Source organism: Leuciscus leuciscus, assembly GCF_965113295.1.
Source record: "Leuciscus leuciscus genome assembly, chromosome: 23".
NCBI classification, from domain to species: Eukaryota; Metazoa; Chordata; class Actinopteri; order Cypriniformes; family Leuciscidae; genus Leuciscus; species Leuciscus leuciscus.
Window position 1 is genome coordinate 1,078,266 of NC_138747.1, and position 20,145 is coordinate 1,098,410.

At 42.5% G+C, this 20,145-nt stretch overlaps 1 protein-coding gene across 2 annotated transcripts in view; it reads left to right on the forward strand.

Annotated features, from left to right (window-relative positions):
• Window positions 1-19,453, forward strand: part of aspscr1 (ASPSCR1 tether for SLC2A4, UBX domain containing) — a 23,450-nt gene extending 3,997 nt beyond the window's left edge. The window contains exons 4-18 of one of the 2 annotated variants that reach the window (XM_082155844.1): window positions 4,112-4,212; window positions 7,522-7,579; window positions 8,625-8,698; window positions 8,847-8,905; window positions 8,939-9,408; window positions 10,063-10,122; window positions 10,797-10,933; window positions 12,705-12,786; window positions 12,909-12,975; window positions 13,143-13,205; window positions 13,513-13,565; window positions 15,279-15,330; window positions 15,762-15,831; window positions 17,415-17,602; window positions 19,321-19,453. In XM_082155844.1, the coding sequence (XP_082011970.1) occupies window positions 4,112-4,212; window positions 7,522-7,579; window positions 8,625-8,698; window positions 8,847-8,905; window positions 8,939-9,408; window positions 10,063-10,122; window positions 10,797-10,933; window positions 12,705-12,786; window positions 12,909-12,975; window positions 13,143-13,205; window positions 13,513-13,565; window positions 15,279-15,330; window positions 15,762-15,831; window positions 17,415-17,602; window positions 19,321-19,331 (1,545 nt within the window). In that variant the 3' untranslated portion in view covers window positions 19,332-19,453. Of the gene's footprint in view, window positions 1-4,111; window positions 4,213-7,521; window positions 7,580-8,624; window positions 8,699-8,846; window positions 9,409-10,062; window positions 10,123-10,796; window positions 10,934-12,704; window positions 12,787-12,908; window positions 12,976-13,142; window positions 13,206-13,512; window positions 13,566-15,278; window positions 15,331-15,761; window positions 15,832-17,414; window positions 17,603-19,320 lie in introns of both variants that reach the window. The other variant, XM_082155843.1, reaches the window with a different exon arrangement.
• Window positions 19,454-20,145: the final 692 nt, after the last annotated feature.

A 20,145-nucleotide genomic window follows, 5' to 3' on the forward strand; every position in this document is an offset into this window, starting at 1 on the left:
TGCAACACACGCATTCAATACGCATTCAACACACATTCACGCGCATTCAACATGCGCATTCAACACGCATTCAACACACATTCACGCGCATTCAACGCGCATTCAACACGCGCATTCAACACACGCATTCAACATGCGCATTCAACACGCACATTCAACACACGCATTCAACACACATTCAACACGCATTCAACACACGCATTCAACACACGCATTCACATGCATTCAGACGCATTCAACACACGCATTCAACACACGCATTCAACACACGCATTCAACACACACATTCAACACACGCATTCAACACACACATTCAACACACGCATTCAACACACGCATTCAACACACGCATTCAACACACGCATTCAACACACGCATTCAACACACGCATTCAACACACGCATTCAACACACACATTCACACGCATTCAACACACGCAATCAACACACGCATTCATGCGCATTGAACACGCATTCAACGCGGATTCAACACGCATTCAACGCGGATTCAACACGCATTCAACACGGATTCAACACGCATTCAACACGCATTCAAAACACGCATTCAACATGCATTCAATACGCATTCAACACACATTCACGCGCATTCAACACGCGCATTCAACACACATTCACGCGCATTCAACGCGCATTCAACACGCGCATTCAACACACACATTCAACACACGCATTCAACACACATTCACAAGCATTCAACACACGCATTCAACGCACGCATTCACACGCATTCAACACACGCAATCAACACGCGCATTCACACGCATTCAACACACGCATTCAACACACGCATTCAACACACGCATTCAACACACACATTCACACGCATTCAACACACGCAATCAACACACGCATTCAACACACACATTCACACGCATTCAACACACGCAATCAACACGCATTCAACACACACATTCACACGCATTCAACACACGCAATCAACACACGCATTCAACACGCATTCAACACGGATTCAACACGCATTCAACACGGATTCAACACGCATTCAACACGGATTCAACACGCATTCAACACGCATTCAAAACACGCATTCAACATGCATTCAACACACGCATTCAATACGCATTCAACACACATTCACGCGCATTCAACACGCGCATTCAACACGCATTCAACACACATTCACAAGCATTCAACACACGCATTCAACGCACGCATTCAACGCACGCATTCAACACACACATTCACACGCATTCAACACACGCAATCAACACACGCATTCACACGCATTCAACACACGCATTCAACACACGCATTCAACACACGCATTCAACACACGCATTCAACACACACATTCACACGCATTCAACACACGCAATCAACACACGCATTCAACACGCATTCAACACGGATTCAACACGCATTCAACACGGATTCAACACGCATTCAACACGGATTCAACACGCATTCAACACGCATTCAAAACACGCATTCAACATGCATGCAACACACGCATTCAATACGCATTCAACACACATTCACGCGCATTCAACATGCGCATTCAACACGCATTCAACACACATTCACGCGCATTCAACGCGCATTCAACACGCGCATTCAACACACGCATTCAACATGCGCATTCAACACGCACATTCAACACACGCATTCAACACACATTCAACACGCATTCAACACACGCATTCAACACACGCATTCACATGCATTCAGACGCATTCAACACACGCATTCAACACTCGCATTCAACACACGCATTCAACACACGCATTCACATGCATTCAGACGCATTCAACACACGCATTCAACACACGCATTCAACACACGCATTCAACACACGCTTTCACACGCATTCATCAAATGCCATCAAATGCACAATATTGTTTTCCAGTGTAACAATAAAAAATTAAATAAAAATAATAATATGTTTTTATAATTATATAAATATATAAAATATATAAAAATAATAATTATATATATATAAAACTATATAGATACTATTTATAGAAACTCTACTAGAAATGTATACATGTTTAGTCAGTTTATACAAGTTTAATTTGTGGGTTTCATCAGACTTCACATCGCATCACATCACATATCACGAGATGACACAACATTTTTATTTTACATTGATTTTATGTAAAGCAAAATACTTATAGCTATAAATATTAAATCATTGAAATGTATACAATTAGTGAAACAAATCAAATAAAAACACATGGGAATGTGGGTAACAGTGTTGCAGATTAAGCCTAAATGAATCTGTCTCTCAGTAGTGGGAGTTGGTTTTGAACAAATATTGATAGTTGTTGTAATTGGCTGTAGTTTTATATTTTTGCTAGAACAAACATTTGATGTGTTTAAAATGACCTAATTTTTCATGCAGTTATGTAATAGTTTATAATAGCCTCCTGGGAACGCGCTTCGTTTCCACTCCGGTGTAATTAGGCCTGTTGATTATATGTTTGCACGTTCATGCCGTGTTTGTCAGTAAACATCCGCGCGTCGTTCTGGCCTGAGCACATGAAACATTAGTTTTGAACATCCTCACTTATAATATATCAGAAAAATAAGCATGAATCATTCATTCGTATTGTTTACAGTGAGTGTAAATGCATAAACACTTCCTGAGCTTGTTATGTTTCCTTCTTCCTGTCAGGCTGTGATTGTACGAGGAGCTCGTTAGGTTATGACATCAGCGCTCCGGATCGATGACATCATCAGTCCCCACCCCCCCACCCCCCCCGCCGTGTCACTTATGAAACACGTTTTTGGCACACAAGCACCGATCCCATCTGCTGTTTTATGGGAATGTGTTTATAACGCCGAATGTTTGAGCATTTGTAGCCGTACGGCTGGATGAAAGGGAAAATGAACATCACGCTCTCGTTTGATTGAAAGATGATTAATGAGCGGGTTGGTCGTAAAGCATGATGGGTAAATGGGTCTTCCCGCCAGCGTTTGACGGCCGTTCTGCCTCACGCTTCAGGCATGTGGAGGGAGGAAAAATGCTCGGCCTGTCCAAGTGTGTGTTTGCGGTTCAGATCGTACACACACACACACACACACACACACGCCTTGATGAGCTGCCCGGCTCCGTCTCACACACTTCTGCTCAATTACAGCATCTCCTGCACGCTTCTCAGGGTTTATCTATCAGTGGAGGCTTTTATGAAATGACTCTGGCTCTAGATGAGATTTCAGGGTTTTTATTTTCCACACTTTCATTGAAATGCATTCAAGAGTTTTAAGACTGTTTGGATCAGCTCGACGAGATTTCTTTGTTGTCTTTTCAGTGTTTCATGGAGATAAATGCACCATTATTATTATTTGCTGTAATGATTTTCTGTGCTGAAGGTTTATTATTATGGTGTTGTTGACTTCTGATTTCCATAAAGTTGCGGTCTAACTTTATTTTTTACAGAATAAAACAGCCAAACATTCGTTTTGATACAATTCAGATCATTCAGCATTGATTGAAAATACAATAACTAAAAACTAAGAATCAGTTAAGAATTATTTTTTTAAAGAAATTGATACTTTTAATCATCAAGGACTCATTAAATTGATCTTTTATAACAATCAATGTTATAAAAGATTCTATTTCAAATAAATTATGTTCTTTTGAACTTTCTATTCATCAAAGAATCCTGAAAAATAAATTGCATCACGGTTTCCACAAAAATATTGAACTGTTTTTAACACTGAAAATAATCATAAATGTTTCTTGATCATCAAATCATCATATTAGAGTGATTTCTGAAGGATCATGTGACACTGAAGACTGGAGTAATGATGCTGAAAATTCAGCTTTGATCACAGGAATAAATTACACTTTACTATATATTCACATAGAAAACAGATGATTTACACTGGAATAATATTTCACTGTTTTTACTGTAGTTTTGATTAAATAAATGCAGCTTTGGTGAGCAGAAGAGACCTTTCAAAAAACTGAATTATTTCAAACTTTTGACCTGTATTGTATTTATTTGTAGTCTAACTAGGCAGTAATGCTGCTTAATCAGATTAAAAAACATCAATATATTTTTTATAACATATTTTCCACCAGTTCTGATGTTTTGTGCTCCTCCTGTGTGTTTTCTGGTGTTCAGGTGCGGATCGCCCTGCAGATGGAGGACGGCTCTCGTCTTCAGGGCTCTTTCTCCAGTGGACAGACGTTATGGGATCTACTGACCCACTTTCCTCAAACCAGGTGTGTGTTGTTCTGTCTGCGAGGGCTGCAGTCATTTCATTTTTGGATGCGTAATTTATGAGGGAAATGTGCGTGCGTGTGTTCTTTCTGTGGATGTTTGTATCGATTGAAGTAAAACACATTCCTCCTGCTGAGGTTTTTAAATGCAGCCAGATCGTGTGAACCGTGAACACTGTGTTTTATGAGCTCTCAGTGCCGCTGCCAAACTCTTTAAACTGTTCTCACAGTCTCCTCCCACTGATACAGCAGGCCCCTCCCCTCACTGACCACTCCCCTTCCCCTCACTGACCACTCCCCCTGCTCTCACTCAATCACTGATACAGCAGGCCCCTCCCCTCACTGACCACTCCCCTCACTGACCACTCCCCCTGCTCTGACTCAATCACTGATACAGCAGGCCCCTCCCCTCACTGACCACTCCCCTTCCCCTCACTGACCACTCCCCCTGCTCTCACTCAATCACTGATACAGCAGCCCCTCCCCTCACTGACCACTCCCCCTGCTCTCACTCAATCACTGATACAACAGGCCCCTCCCCTCACTGACCACTCCCCTCACTGACCACTCCCCCTGCTCTCACTCAATCAATAGGTGTGTTGGACATCGGCTGCGGCTGGATGTAACCGATCGGCGAGAGTAGCCGCGTGCAGGCGGGGAGGAGCTGCAAACAGACGTGAAGTCTGACACTTTCTGGTTCCCGTAGTGACCGCTCACGTGGTGTTTGCATAATTTACCACAGCTGAAGTGAAATAATGTTTCAGAGACATTTTCATTCAATACTTTATGTACTGCTTCATACAGCATCTGTTTGAACAAGAATAAAGTTCAACATAAGCTACTATCAAGTGGAGTCTACATTTTTTAATCAGTTTTAATTTGATAAACTTGACACAATATAACATCGCAACTACATGAAAGAGTGTTTACTGTTATAAAAAACTGATTCGTGAGCTTTAGAGGAACTAAAGGTGTTCGAATAAACACGAAACACACGTGATCATTGTCATGAGGTGAATCCGGTCAATCGTGGAACAGCTGTGTCATCATCAGAGCTCCTGCAGCCGCTCTTGAGAAGCTGCGCTGGCTGAGTACTTTGTACTTTGATGGCATACGTCACAGTCACGTGGCGTCGGCGCTGTATCAAGTCGGACAAAATTTCTAAACGGCATGCACTGCTTCAAGTCAGCCGCTGATCGGTCTGCGCAGAGCTGCATGAAGTCGAACAAGGCTAATCACTGATACAACAGGCCCCTCCCCTCACTGACCACTCCCCCTGCTCTCACTCAACCACTGATACAGCAGGCCCCTCCCTCTCCCCTCACTGACCACTCCCCCTGCTCTCACTCAACCACTGATACAGCAGGCCCCTCCCCTCACTGACCACTCCCCCTGCTCTCACACAACCACTGATACAGCAGGCCCCTCCCCTCACTGACCACTCCCCCTGCTCTCACTCAACCACTGATACAGCAGGCCCCTCCCCTCACTGACCACTCCCCCTGCTCTCACTCAACCACTGATACAGCAGGCCCCTCCCTCTCCCCGCACTGACCACTCCCCCTGCTCTCACACAACCATTGATACAGCAGGCCCCTCCCCCTTCCCCTCACTGACCACTCCCCCTGCTCTCACACAACCACTGATACAGCAGGCCCCTTCCCCTCACTGACCACTCCCCCTGCTCTCACTCGCTAGGCTTGTTCGACTTGAACCAGCGCTGCATAAACTGATGGGTGAATGACATCAAAGTACCACGAGAGCGAATAGAGAGCAGACGGCTCCTTATGCTTTTGAATTGCTTACGCGGTACTTTGATGTCATAAACCGATCGGTCTGTGCAGCGCCGGTTCAAGTCGAACAAGCCTAATCACTGATACAGCAGGCCCCTCCCCTCACTGACCACTCCCTCTGCTCTCACTCAACCACTGATACAGCAGGCCCCTCCCCTCACTGACCACTCCCCCTGCTCTCACTCAACCACTGATACAGCAGGCCCCTCCCCTCACTGACCACTCCCCCTGCTCTCACTCAACCACTGATACAGCAGGCCCCTCCCCTCACTGACCACTCCCCCTGCTCTCACTCAACCACTGATACAGCAGGCCCCTCCCCTCACTGGCCACTCCCCCTGCTCTCACTCAACCACTGATACAGCAGGCCCCTCCCCTCACTGACCACTCCCTCTGCTCTCACTCAACCACTGATACAGCAGGCCCCTCCCCTCACTGACCACTCCCTCTGCTCTCACTCAACCACTGATACAGCAGGCCCCTCCCCTCACTGACCACTCCCCCTGCTCTCACTCAACCACTGATACAGCAGGCCCCTCCCCTCACTGACCACTCTCACTGACCACTCCCCCTGCTCTCACTCAACCACTGATACAGCAGGCGCCTCCCCTCACTGGCCACTCCCCCTGCTCTCACTCAACCACTGATACAGCAGGCCCCTCCCCCTTCCCCTCAATGACCATTCCCCCTCCCCTCACTCAACCACTGATACAGCAGGCCCCTCCCCCTCCCCTCACTGGCCACTCCCCCTGCTCTCACTCAACCACTGATACAGCAGGCCCCTCCCCCTTCCCCTCACTGACCACTCCCCCTGCTCTCACTCAATCATTGATACAGCAGGCCCCTCCCCCTTCCCCTCACTGACCATTCCCCCTCCCCTCACTCAACCACTGATACAGCAGGCCCCTCCCCTCACTGACCACTCCCCCTGCTCTCACTCAATCATTGATACAGCAGGCCCCTCCCCCTTCCCCTCACTGACCATTCCCCCTCCCCTCACTCAACCACTGATACAGCAGGCCCCTCCCCCTCCCCTCACTGACCACTCCCCCTGCTCTGACTCAACCACTGATATAGCAGGCCCCTCCCCCTTCCCCTCACTGACCACTCCCCCTGCTCTCACTCAATCATTGATACAGCAGGCCCCTCCCCCTTCCCCTCACTGACCATTCCCCCTCCCCTCACTCAACCACTGATAAAGCAGGCCCCTCCCCCTTCCCCTCACTGACCACTCCCCCTGCTCTCACTCAACCACAGATACAAGTACACTGAGATTCCATTTGTTTCCATGTTTTTCTCTCCGCTCTCTTTCACAAAAACAACTGCATGGGAAGTGTATATGTGTCAGTAAAAACTGGCTGCTGTCCTCAATGCAGGAATCTAATGTATATACAGTAAATGCAACGCATGTGTTTTGTGTTGCTCACATGTCATCCAGCAGACGCACAGATCAGAGTCTAGTGTGTGTTTTTGTTTGTTCTCCTCCTGACAGATATTTTGATCTGTTTCCTTCCCGCAGGGCGTCTGATCTGGAGCCGTCTGGACACACACCAGTGTGTGTTTACATGAGACACGAGGTGAGACCGACCGCTTGATCTCTGCGCTTCGGTATTAAAGTCAACATCAAATCAAAATCACTTCATTTAAGATTTTGTCCTGCTGATGAACGATAAAAAATATTGACAGCCAATCAGAATCCAGCGACATATGATAAAATTGCTTATATATAGAACAATATTGTGCACTGGTTTGGACTCTAATATAGTTATCGTCATCTTTATAGTTTACTGTCCGATCGCATGTATTGCATTAGGGTCAGTTTTGATCCAGAAGTGAACTGTGGCTTTTAGTCTAATTGTAAATATTACTTCTATTAGTTAGATTTGTCTCAAATTACTTCTGTAAAATATATTTATCCTCTTTGCTGCATCTCACACACACTATTAGGACTGAATTTTGCAAAAATAATTGTATTTAAAAAGAAGAAAAATTATGATTTTGAATTATGAAGACTTGCCAGACTTTCGACGTCATACATACATACATATGTGAATGATTTACTCGCAATGTAGAGGGTTGTGCAATTCTTGAAAAGTTCTCAAATATCTTTGCAGGCACTAGTATCATACAAAATGCAAAAAAACATTGTTTTGGTTATAGAGTCTTGTTTTCCTGGTGTCCTCTACATAGGACAAATCATAAAATATTAATAAATAAAAAGTTTAAGTCAAGTTGGAGGTTATTCTAACTTATTTCCAATGTTTTTTTGAACATTCTCTTTATCAGGTTTTCTAAGATGCTTTTAACAAAGTGCTTTAACAAAAATCTAACACAAATAATGGTTCAGTAATTGCTGATATCTTAAAATAATTAATAAAAGTTCTCAATACTATGTAAAAAGTATCAGATTTTTGATGAATTTTGTAAGAGAATTAAGTTTTGTCTTAAGAATGTTATTTTATTTTTTTCTTAAGATTTTAACTTCTGGGAATACAAAATATTTTTAGGATTCTTAAAAGGTCAGAAAATGAGAAGAATGTTTGGTGAATCCGGCAGGTCTTTCTGTGGATGATTAAAACGCACCAGAAAGACACCGTTTCAAATCTTTCTGTCCTTGTTTAGGTCAGCGGTGAGGAAGCACTGAAGACGACGACTCTAAAGTCTCTGGGCCTCACGGGAGGAAGTGCCATCATACGGTGAGCTCTCAGTGCTGATGTCACATCCCTGTCTGATTTCATTTTATTTATTTATTCATTGCCATAACAAACAGATTGTCTGGAATATAACCCAAGCGTTACAAAGAATGAAATACTTTGATATATGATGATATTGAATGTCTGTTAGATATGTGCTGAAAGGCTCTAGCTCCTCATGTCCTGGTACGACAATGGATACGGTCGCCACGCCAACGGATGCTGTTGCCACGCCAACGGATGCGCCAACGGATGCTGTTGCCACGCCAACGGATGCTGTTGCCAAGATGACCGTATCACAGCCGCCTCCTCCAGAACCATCAGCCTCTGTTCCCGTGGAAACCCTGGCTCCGCCCACTGAGGCCGCCGCCCCATTGAACCATCACCCTGTCAAACAGGAAGAGGAGGAGCCAAACACGAGCCGAGAGCGTACAGTGCGGCCCAAAACTAGTGAGCATCAGGTGTCCCAGATAACGGAGGACGACGAGAGACCGGGGACGTCCCAACAGTGCCGTGACTCCGCCCCCTCGGCCACGCCCCCTCAGTCACGTGGCTCCACCTCCACGGCCACGCCCACTGACTTCGTGCCATTTTCGGGAAGCGGACAGCGTCTGGGAGGACCTGCGGGACTGAAGAGCTCGACCTCGTGGTCCCCATGTGTGTCCGGCAGCCCTCCCAAAGCCAAAAAGCCCAAACCCAGCCATGAAATCAAGGTATTATAACAAATATTAAACACTGATAATAATCATAAATGTTTCTTGAGCATCAAATCCTCATATTAGAATGATTTCTGAAGGATCATGTGACACTGAAGACTGGAGAAATGATGCTGAAAATTCAGCTTTGATCACAGGAATAAATTACATTCTAAAATGTATTACAATAGAAAACAGTTATTGGAAGTTCTAATAATATTTCACTGTTTTTACTGTATTTTTGATCAGATAAATGCAGCCTTGCTGAGACTCTTTCAGTAACATTCAAAAAATCTTAATTTTTCCAATCTTTTGAATGGCTTTTTCATGAAAGAATCAGAATCTTCTCACACATCTCTTGCTCTTCCGTGTGTTTTTTTGTTCTCTGTAATGTTGTATTTATTTGAGAGACGGACGGTGTGTTTTTGTCAAGTCTGAATTCAATCACGCATCACCACATTTAGATCCCATCACACAAACAACATGTGTTTTTCTTCATAGCTGGTCGATTTTCTAGGTGTCTTGTGTATTTGCTCTTTACACACACAAATACTCACACACACGCCAACTCACAAACACACATACACACACATACACTCACGCACACACGCACACACACAGATCTCTCTCTCAAGCTGAAGAGTTTTTGAATGTGTTTCTCGTGTCTTCTAGAGATCAGTCAGCGCCAAACAAGCGTCGAGGGATGAAGAGGAACCAGGCGAATATCTGGAGGTAAAAACACACACGCCTCACACACACGTTGGCCTATTTAACAGTAGCGTTCAATGGAAGGCATTTTCAGCCCAATTTAAATAAATTCATTAAATCAAGTCAAGTTTATTTGTATAGCGCTTTTCACAATACAGATTGTATCAAAGCAGCTTCACAGTATTCAATTTAAATAATACAACAAAGTTTGTTTCAAGAGGAATTTATTGATTGATAAAATTAAATTAAATATCCCCAAAATATCCCCAATAAATCACACAAATAAACATGAAAACCAGATTAAACAATTCATTATGGAAATTGTTTGCAAAATAGGTGCCAAAATTCAAAATGAAATTTTATTTCATCATTTTTATTTCATGCATCATCTCCGTCAGATCTAAAAATAAAAAGCATTTGATGATTTGAAATTCAACCTCGATGCAAGAAATTGCAAATACATTATTGTACAAAGCTTTTTATCAATGCATACGCAATAATAGTGACACGATTCAACAAGTCAACTTGTATGCAGATTCTATGTAAATCAGAAGGCGGGGCTGTTTTCTATGCTTATTGCATGTTTCTCATTAATGCATATTTCTTTATCGCAGAAACATGTCACTAACCGTGAGTGTGTGTTGAGTTAGTTGGCACATGTTAGGATTAGCATGCTCATTGATTGTGTCTACATCCAGCCGATCGACAGGGAGCCGCTGGTCTTCCATCTGGACTCAGGAGCCCGTCGCCATGACGACAGAGAACTTCCCGACGAGTTTTTTGAGGTCACCGTGGACGACATTCGGAAGAGATTCGCCCAGCTGAAGAGCGAGAGGTGAGAACAACACACTTCTGACTCTCAGTTAGACATGAAGAGGCCGTGTGATTGACGTGTCGTGACCAAACACAGTTCACTTCCTTTGTTGTAGAGTTGTTGTAGAGTAGTCATATGGTTGTTGTAGAGTAGAGTAGAGTAGTTGTACGTTGTAGTTGTACGTTGTAGAGTAAGTTGTAGAGTAAGTTGTAGAGTAAGTTGTAGAGTAGTTGTAGAGTAGTTGTAGAGTAGTTGTAGAGTAGTTGTAGAGTAGTTGTAGAGTAGTTGTAGAGTAGAGTTGTCATATGGTTGTAGAGTTGTTGTTGTTGTAGAGTTGTTGTAGAGTAGTCATATGGTAGTTGTAGGTAAAGTAGTTGTACGTAGTTGTAGGTAGAGTAGTTGTACATAAAGTAGTTGTAGACTAGTTGTAGACTAGTTGTAGACTAGTTGTAGAGTAGAGTTGTCATGATTGTAGAGTTGTTGTAGTTGTCATATGGTTGTAGAGTTGTTGTTGTTGTAGAGTTGTTGTAGAGTAGTCATATGGTAGTTGTAGGTATAGTAGTTGTACGTAGTTGTAGGTAGAGTAGTTGTACATAAAGTAGTTGTAGACTAGTTGTAGACTAGTTGTAGACTAGTTGTAGAGTAGAGTTGTCATGATTGTAGAGTTGTTGTAGTTGTAGTATGGTTGTAGAGTTGTTGTTGTTGTAGAGTTGTTGTAGAGTAGTCATATGGTAGTTGTAGGTAGAGTAGTTGTACGTAGTTGTACATAAAGTAGTTGTAGACTAGTTGTAGACTAGTTGTAGACTAGTTGTAGAGTAGAGTTGTCATGATTGTAGAGTTGTTGTAGTTGTAGTAGAGTTATTGTAGAGTAGCTGTATAGTAGAGTTGCTGTAGAGTTGTTGTGGAGTAGAGCAGAGTTGTTGTGGAGTAGAGCAGAGTTGTTGTAGAGTAGAGCAGAGTTGTTATAGAGTAGAGTTGTTATATAGTTGCTGTAGATTTGCTGTAGAGTAGAGTTGCTGTAGAGTAGAGTAGAGTAGAGTTGCTGTAGAGTAGAGTTGCTGTAGAGTAGAGTTGCTGTAGAGTAGAGTTGCTGTAGAGTAGAGTTGCTGTAGAGTAGAGTTGCTGTAGAGTAGAGTTGCTGTAGAGTAGAGTTGCTGTAGAGTAGAGTTGCTGTAGAGTAGAGTTGCTGTAGAGTAGAGTTGCTGTAGAGTAGAGTTGCTGTAGAGTAGAGTAGAGTAGAGTAGAGTTGCTGTAGAGTAGAGTAGAGACGAGTTGTAGAGTAGAGTAGCTGTAGAGTAGAGTTGCTGTAGAGTAGAGTAGCTGTAGAGTAGAGTAGCTGTAGAGTAGCTGTAGAGTAGAGTAGCTGTAGAGTTGCTGTAGAGTAGAGTTGCTGTAGAGTAGAGTAGAGTTGCTGTAGAGTAGAGTTGCTGTAGAGTAGAGTTGCTGTAGAGTAGAGTTGCTGTAGAGTAGCTGTAGAGTAGAGTAGAGTAGCTGTAGAGTAGAGTTGCTGTAGAGTAGAGTTGCTGTAGAGTAGAGTTGCTGTAGAGTAGAGTTGATCATAAGAGATCTTTTGGCACGTGTTGCCTTGTTCGACTCTCTGATTGGTGGTATTTTACAAAATAAGCTGAATTAATGCAGTCAAATGGCAGTTTTACTTCCAGAACCAGAATGTTTTGCTCTATTGTAAAGCTTTAGTTAATTGAAATAAAGTATAAATATTAGATAAAAAATATTATATTTTAAATATTGTATATTATATTGTGTTTCTGGATGGATCTTCTGTCTGTCTCAGGAGGGCGTTTGAAGAAGCTCCTCTCATGACGAAATCTCTCCGAGAGTCTCAGATGAAGGAGAAGCTGGACCGGTACCCGAAGGTGTGTGTGCGTGTGCGTGTGCGTACGTGTGCGCGTGCGTGTGTGTGTGTGTGTGTGGTCAGCCCAGTGCTGATCATGTGATCAGTCATGTGACTGGATTCGTACGGTTGTCTCGTTCTCAGGTGGCGCTGAGGGTCCAGTTTCCAGACCGCCAGGTTCTGCAGGGCTTCTTCAGGCCACTAGAAACAGGTCAGATCCGACTTTGGCTTTGTTTGGTTTTACATTTTTTTTGTAATTTTATTTTAATTATTTGTTGTATACAAAAAAAATTCTTTTCTTTTTTCTTTATCTTTTATATTATTGTATTTCTTTTCTTGATGATTTGTGTTCACTGCAGATGTTTGTCTGTTTTCCAGTTGCTGCTCTGAGAAGTTTCATCAGATCTCACCTTCAGGACCAACAGCTGCAGTTTTACCTGTGTGAGTTTACCACACACACACTCTCACTCACACACACACTCACACACACACACACACACACACACACACACACACACACACACACACACAGACACACAGACACAGACACACACACACACACACACACACACACACACACACTCTCTCACACACACTCACACACACACACACACACACACACACACACACACACACACACATACACACAGACACAGACACACACACAGACACACACACAGACACACACACACACCGATGTTGTCCTACATGATGTATATGTTTAATCTGTGTATTTTGTATTTTCCAGTTGTTGCGCCGCCCAAAACCATCCTTGACGACCCGACTGCCACTCTATTCCAGGTGAGACTGACTGTGTGTCCTTTAGACATCAGCCTCATTCTGAACTACAGTGTGAGTGTGTGAGTGTGTGAGTGTGTGAGTGTGTGAGTGTGTGTGTGAGTGTGTGTGTGTGTGTGTGTGTGAGAGTGTGTCCGTTGCTGCTGTACTGTGATGTCAGGTTGATACAGTGATGATTCCCTTCAGAGGTCAGAGGTCACAGGTGTTGTTGTGTAACATCTGTCTCATGATCTTAAGAGGCACAAACAGGATGTTCTCGCTCACTTTCCGTCATGTAATGGAAGGAATGTTTTCCACACACACACACACACACACACACACACACACACACACGCGAGCGTCTCTCGAATCGGGGTCTCTGAGGACAGACGCCCCTCGGCCCGTTCAAACACATTGTTTCCTTTTCAAAGAGTTCTAAGAATAGAAATCAGCACAGAGACGCCCATTATAGAGGCAGAGATACACTGACCAGTGTGTGTGTGTGTGTGTGTGTGTGTGAGTGTGTGCATGTGAACTTGTGAGCGTGAGTGAGTGAGTGAGTGAGTGATTGAGTGAGTGAGTGATTGAGTGAGTGAGTGTGAGAGTGAGTGAGTGAGTGAGTGAGTGAGTGTGAGAGTGAGTGAGTGAGTGAGTGAGTGAGTGAGTGAGTGAGTGAGTGAGTGAGTGATTGAGTGAGTGATTGAGTGAGTGAGTGAGTGAGTGAGTGAGTGAGTGTGAGAGTGAGTGAGTGAGTGATTGAGTGAGTGAGTGTGAGTGTGAGAGTGAGTGAGTGAGTGAGTGAGTGAGTGTGAGAGTGAGTGAGTGAGTGATTGAGTGAGTGAGAGTGAGTGAGTGAGTGAGTGAGTGAGTGTGTGAGAGTGAGTGTGAGTGAGTGAGTGAGTGTGTGAGTGAGTGAGTGAGTGAGTGTGTGAGTGAGTGTGTGAGTGAGTGTGTGAGTGAGTGAGTGAGTGAGTGAGTGAGTGAGTGAGTGTGTGTGCGTGTGCGTGTGCGTGTGCGTGTGCGCGTGAGTGAGTGTGAGAGTGAGTGTGTGAGTGAGTGTGTGAGTGAGTGTGTGAGTGAGTGATTGAGTGAGTGTGAGAGTGAGTGAGTGTGAGAGTGAGTGAGTGTGAGAGTGAGTGAGTGTGTGTGTGGCTGCATTTATTTAATCAAAAATACAACAACAAAACGGTAATATTGTTAAATATTATGATGCTGAAAATTCAGCTTTGATCACAGGAATAAATTACACTTTACACAAATATTCACATAGACAACAGATGATTTACACTGGAATAATATTTCACAATATTACTTTTTTGTTGTTGTTGTATTTTTAATCAAATAAATGCAGCCTTGCTGAGCAGAAGAGACTCTGTTAGAAACATTAAAAATCTTACAGATCCAAAACTTTTGACTCATAGTGTAGATTTATATTAAATATTAATTTGTTTGCTGTTTTTTTAATTATTTCATCTCTCTCTCTCTCTCTCTCTCTCTCTCTCTCTCTCTCTCTCCTTCTCTCTCTCCCTCTCTCTCTCTCCCTCTCTCTCTCACCCTCTCTCTCTCTCTCTCTCTCTCTCTCCTCTCTCTCTCTCCCTCTCTCTCCATCTCTCTGTCTCCCTCTCTCTCTCTCCTTCTCTCTCTCCCTCTCTCTCTCTCTCTCTCTCCTTCTCTCTCTCCCTCTCTCTCTCTCTCTCTCTCTCTCCTTCTCTCTCTCTCCCCCTCTCTCTCTCTCAGGCGAATCTCTTCCCCGCTGCTCTCGTGTACTTTGGCTCAGACGTGACGACAGGTTTGTTAACATCTCTTTCATCTGCTGTCTAAACCAATGACATCAATTTAATCTGCCTTACTGGAATCTCACAGTGCATTCTGGGTAACGGGGAGCGTTGACCCCCTGTGGGTTCCACACACACACACACACCGTTCAGTCAATCTATTTTGGCGTCAGAAGTTTCGTTCCAGTTTGATGTTCTGCTGTAAAGGACAGTCGTTTCCGTAACTAGTGATGGGAGAAATTAAGCTTTTCGAAACTTTGAATCAATTGAATCAATTGCTTCGCAAAATGATTCACTGTTTCGAAGCGCTGGAAATGTCACGCGCTGGCGACCCCTGCTGGTCAAAGCAGTGTAAATGCAGCGAAATATTATTATACATTTTGGACAGAAAGTGAGCAGTAATCATGGTGTGTGTGTGTGTGTGTGTGTGTGTGTGTGTCCACAGACTGTTACCTGCGCTCTGATCTTCTGGACGTCAGTGTCTCCGCCCTACAGGCTGATCAACTCATTGCAGGGTGAATATTTCACTATATTTCTTTTATTAAACTGATTTAACAATTCCCAACGGGTCATTTCAGGTCAGAAGATGTGTGTATGAATGTGTATGTGTGTGTGTGTGTATAGTACCGGTCAAAAGTTTGAAAACAATTTTTTTTTATGTTTCTGAAAGTCTCTTCTGCGCTTATTTGATCAAAAATACAGTAAAACAGTGAAATATTATTATAATGTAAATCATCTGTTTTCTATGTGAATATATAGTAAAGTGTAATGTATTCCTGTGATCATAAAATTGTGTGTGTGTGTGTGTGTGTGTGTGTGTGTGTGTGTGTGTATCAGCAGCTCGTCCAATCAGAGTTCAGAGCTGAAAACATCAGTTTTGTTATGGTTACATTAATCTGAGCTCCAGTATGAGCCAGTGAAGCTTTAACTGGTAAATAACTGTGATGTGAAACACTCACATTCCCCCCCCCCACACACACACACACACACACACACTCACTGCTGTTTCCCTGGGAGGAACGTTTCTCTCCCTCTGGAATTCCTTTGAGGTTTCGTCTCGATGTGAGATTCCAGCGGCTGTTTCCACTCACATCCGCTCTAAAGATAGTGGCTGCTTTCCTAGAAACCCCTCCAGCGCACACACACACACACACACACACACACACACACACACACACACACACACACACACACGCTCCCACCTGTCTCCCGCTCTCCATCTTCAACACACACACATCAAAGCAGTGTGTGTGTTGAACAGCACTATGAGCTGTTTCCTGCAGGTCATAGTGATGTCTTAATGTAGGATACACTCACCCACACACACACACACACACACACACACACACACACACACACACACACACATATATGCACTCATACACACTCTCACTTACACACTCTCTCTCACACACACACACTCACTCACTCTTTCTCACTCACTCACTCTCTCTCACACACACACACACACACACACACGCACTCACTTACACACACAAACACACACTCTATCTCACACACACTCACACACACACGCACACATATGCACTCACACACACTCTCACTTACACACTCTCTCTCACACACACACACTCACTCACTCTTTCTCTCTCACTCACTCTCTCTCTCACACACACACACACACACACACACGCACTCACACACACAAACACACACTCTATCTCACACACACTCACACACACACGCACGCACACATATGCACTCACACACACTCTCACACACACACATGCACACACACATGCACACACACACACACACACTCATACACATACACTCACGCACACACACACATGCACACACACACACACACACACATATATACACACTCACTCACTCTCTCACACACACTCACTTTCAAAGCATCTTTTTCTACACTGATAAAAAACTCTAACTCTGAAGAATCCTCCTGTTGTGGTCTTTACTCCTCTCACACATTAAGCTGATGTGAAGCTCTAATAACCACAGCCTGTCCCGAGGTCGTGACCTCTGACCTCAGTAAGTCACATGACAGGGGTCAGATCTCTTCTCGTCCTGTTGGTCTCTCGATCATCACACGTGTCCTTCCTGTGATCTTCAGCTGTATCCCTCGCTCTTCTCCTCCACTCCCCTCCTCCTCTCCCGGGTCATGTGACACCGCTCCCGGGTCATGTGACTCCGCTCCCGGGTCATGTGACTCCTCTGAGGACGGCTGTGAGTCTCAGGCGCCGGCGAACCGACCCGTGAGGAGCGACCCGGGGAAACTGCCGAAGTGGCTCAAACTGACAGGTGAGTTTGGGCGTTTTTATTCATATTTTGAATTAGCTTTTATTTTTATATTATGTTAATTTTAGTTAAATTTTTTGTAATTTCTTAATTTTTTTGTCATTTAATTATTTCCGTTTTTATTTCAGTTGTAGTATTTAGCAGAGATGCACGATATATCGGCCACCATATCGCTACCGCCCGATATTTTGAATGTAATTGTTATCGGCCTGATATAAGAGGCTTTTAACGGTGGGACTTTTGCTCTTGTAATCAGGCTCTCAAAAATTATTTAGAGATTTGGATTTATCGGCCAATATGTCGGTTATCAATATATAGATAAAGATTTTTATTATTATTATTTCAAATTAATTTGAGTTTAATTTTAGTAATTTCTTTGTAATTTTATTATGTGTGAATAGCTACATGCTAATAGAGATTAGGTAAGTGCTAAGTCATGCCAAGAAAATGTTAAGAACTCCAATAGTAACCATCTGTGACAACTACCAACCACCTAGTAACACCATAGCAACCACCGAGAATACCTTAGTAACCGCCTAGCAACACCATAGCAACCACCCAGAACAGCCTAGCAACTGCCTAGCAATGCCCTAGGAACCACCCAGAACACCTTGGAAACCGCCCAGAACACCATAGCAACCGCCTAGTAAAACCCTAGCAACCGTGCCGAGTTTTGCCACTGCAAGCACCACTCACATTTTCTTCCGGAATTGTACATTCTAGTTATTATTATTATTTTTAAGTTGTAGTATTTAGTAGGGATTCACAATATATCGGCCACCAAAATCGGTATCGGCCGATATATGTTAATTTTTTTAATTATCGTTATCAGCCTGATATAAGAATGGCTTTTAACGGTGAGACTTTTGTTCTTGTAATCAGGCTCTCAATTTTTTTTTATCAAATTTGGATTTATCTGCCAATATATCGGCTATCAGCTTTCAAATATAAAGATTTATCGGTATCGGACAAACTTTTCATATCTGTGCATCCCTAGTATTTAGTATTTCCAGTTAATCATTTTAATGCTTCAATTTAAACTTATTTCAGTTTATCACCAAGACATTCCTAATTTCTCGTTTAGTTTTAGTTGTTCAACTTTTATTTTATTTCAGCTTTAATTAAATTAAGAGAAATGTTTTAGTTAACATAGTTTAATAACACAAACAAACGACAAGTGTTTTGTTTTTAGTCCAATATAAACGACTATTACACAGTTTGAGGCACATTTCATAACATTTGTATTATTTCAGACAAACACCTAGAGTGCATTTTCTTTAAAGAAGACGTTTCTGCTCACCAAAGCTGCGTTTATATGATCAAAAATTCAGTAAAAACAGTGAAATATTATTCCAGTGTAAATCATCTGTTTTCTATGTGAATATATAGTAAAGTGTAATTTATTCCTGTGATCAAAGCTGAATGTTCAGCATCATTACTCCAGTCTTCAGTGTCACATGATCCTTCACAAATCACTCTAATATGAGGATTTGATGATCAAGACACATTTATGATTATTATCAGTTTCATATGATTGTGGAAACTGATATGTTTCAGGATTCTTTGACGAATAGAGAGTTCTGTGCTTAACATGATCACGTACTCCAACATCCATGTGGCCCTTCTCTTATATTAAATAGTTTTTTTAGATTTATAAAACTGTGTAATATAGGATATATACATTAAACTCTATATTGCACTTTCACACTGTATGTTTTCAGGAAAGAAGTGACGTTTGATCAGCGCAGGAGGACGAGAGTGTCTGGATTCTCCGGCTGCAGTAGTTCAGTAGTTTATCAATACTTCATCAATACATCATGCAGAACTTCATCAATTAAACAAAGTCAATTGCCAGTTGATTTTCTCTTTTTTCTGGCATCATCTGTTTCTCAGCGGTCCATGAGTGCGTCTGGAATCGAATACTTTTATTGCAATGCTGTCACACTCACTTATTTTAGCATTATTTATATACTATAGTATTTATTAATATTGTGAAGTAGCTTTCCTTTTTATATTTTCAGTTTTCTTTTTCATGTACATTTTAGTAACTTTATGTGCTTTTGACATTTTAAGTTTTTAATATGTGTGTATATATATATATATATACATATTTTATACATTTAATTTATTTTATTTTTAGTCATTTTAATAGCTTACTTAAACTTATTTATCTTTTGTAATTTCTAATTTATTTGCAAAATTTGTAAACCCCCCCCCAAAACGAGTTTTTTTTAAGTTCAAGTTAACTATTATTTATATTTTATTTATATTTTTTTATCAGACATCAACTGTTTATGTTGACAACTCTGGGTCGCATTTACACAACAACACTGTACTAAAAACGGGAACATTTTTCCTTTGCGTTTTTTTCCCTTCGGCTCCGCAAAACGACTAAAAGCGCTGTATTCTGCTGTCTGGCCAGTAGATGGCGATATTCTTTGTAAAGAAACACTTTATAGACTATAGACTGAACACGTAACACGCATGACATCACAATTTTCACAAGTTCGCGTTTTTGTAGTTTACGTGGAGACGATAATAGTATA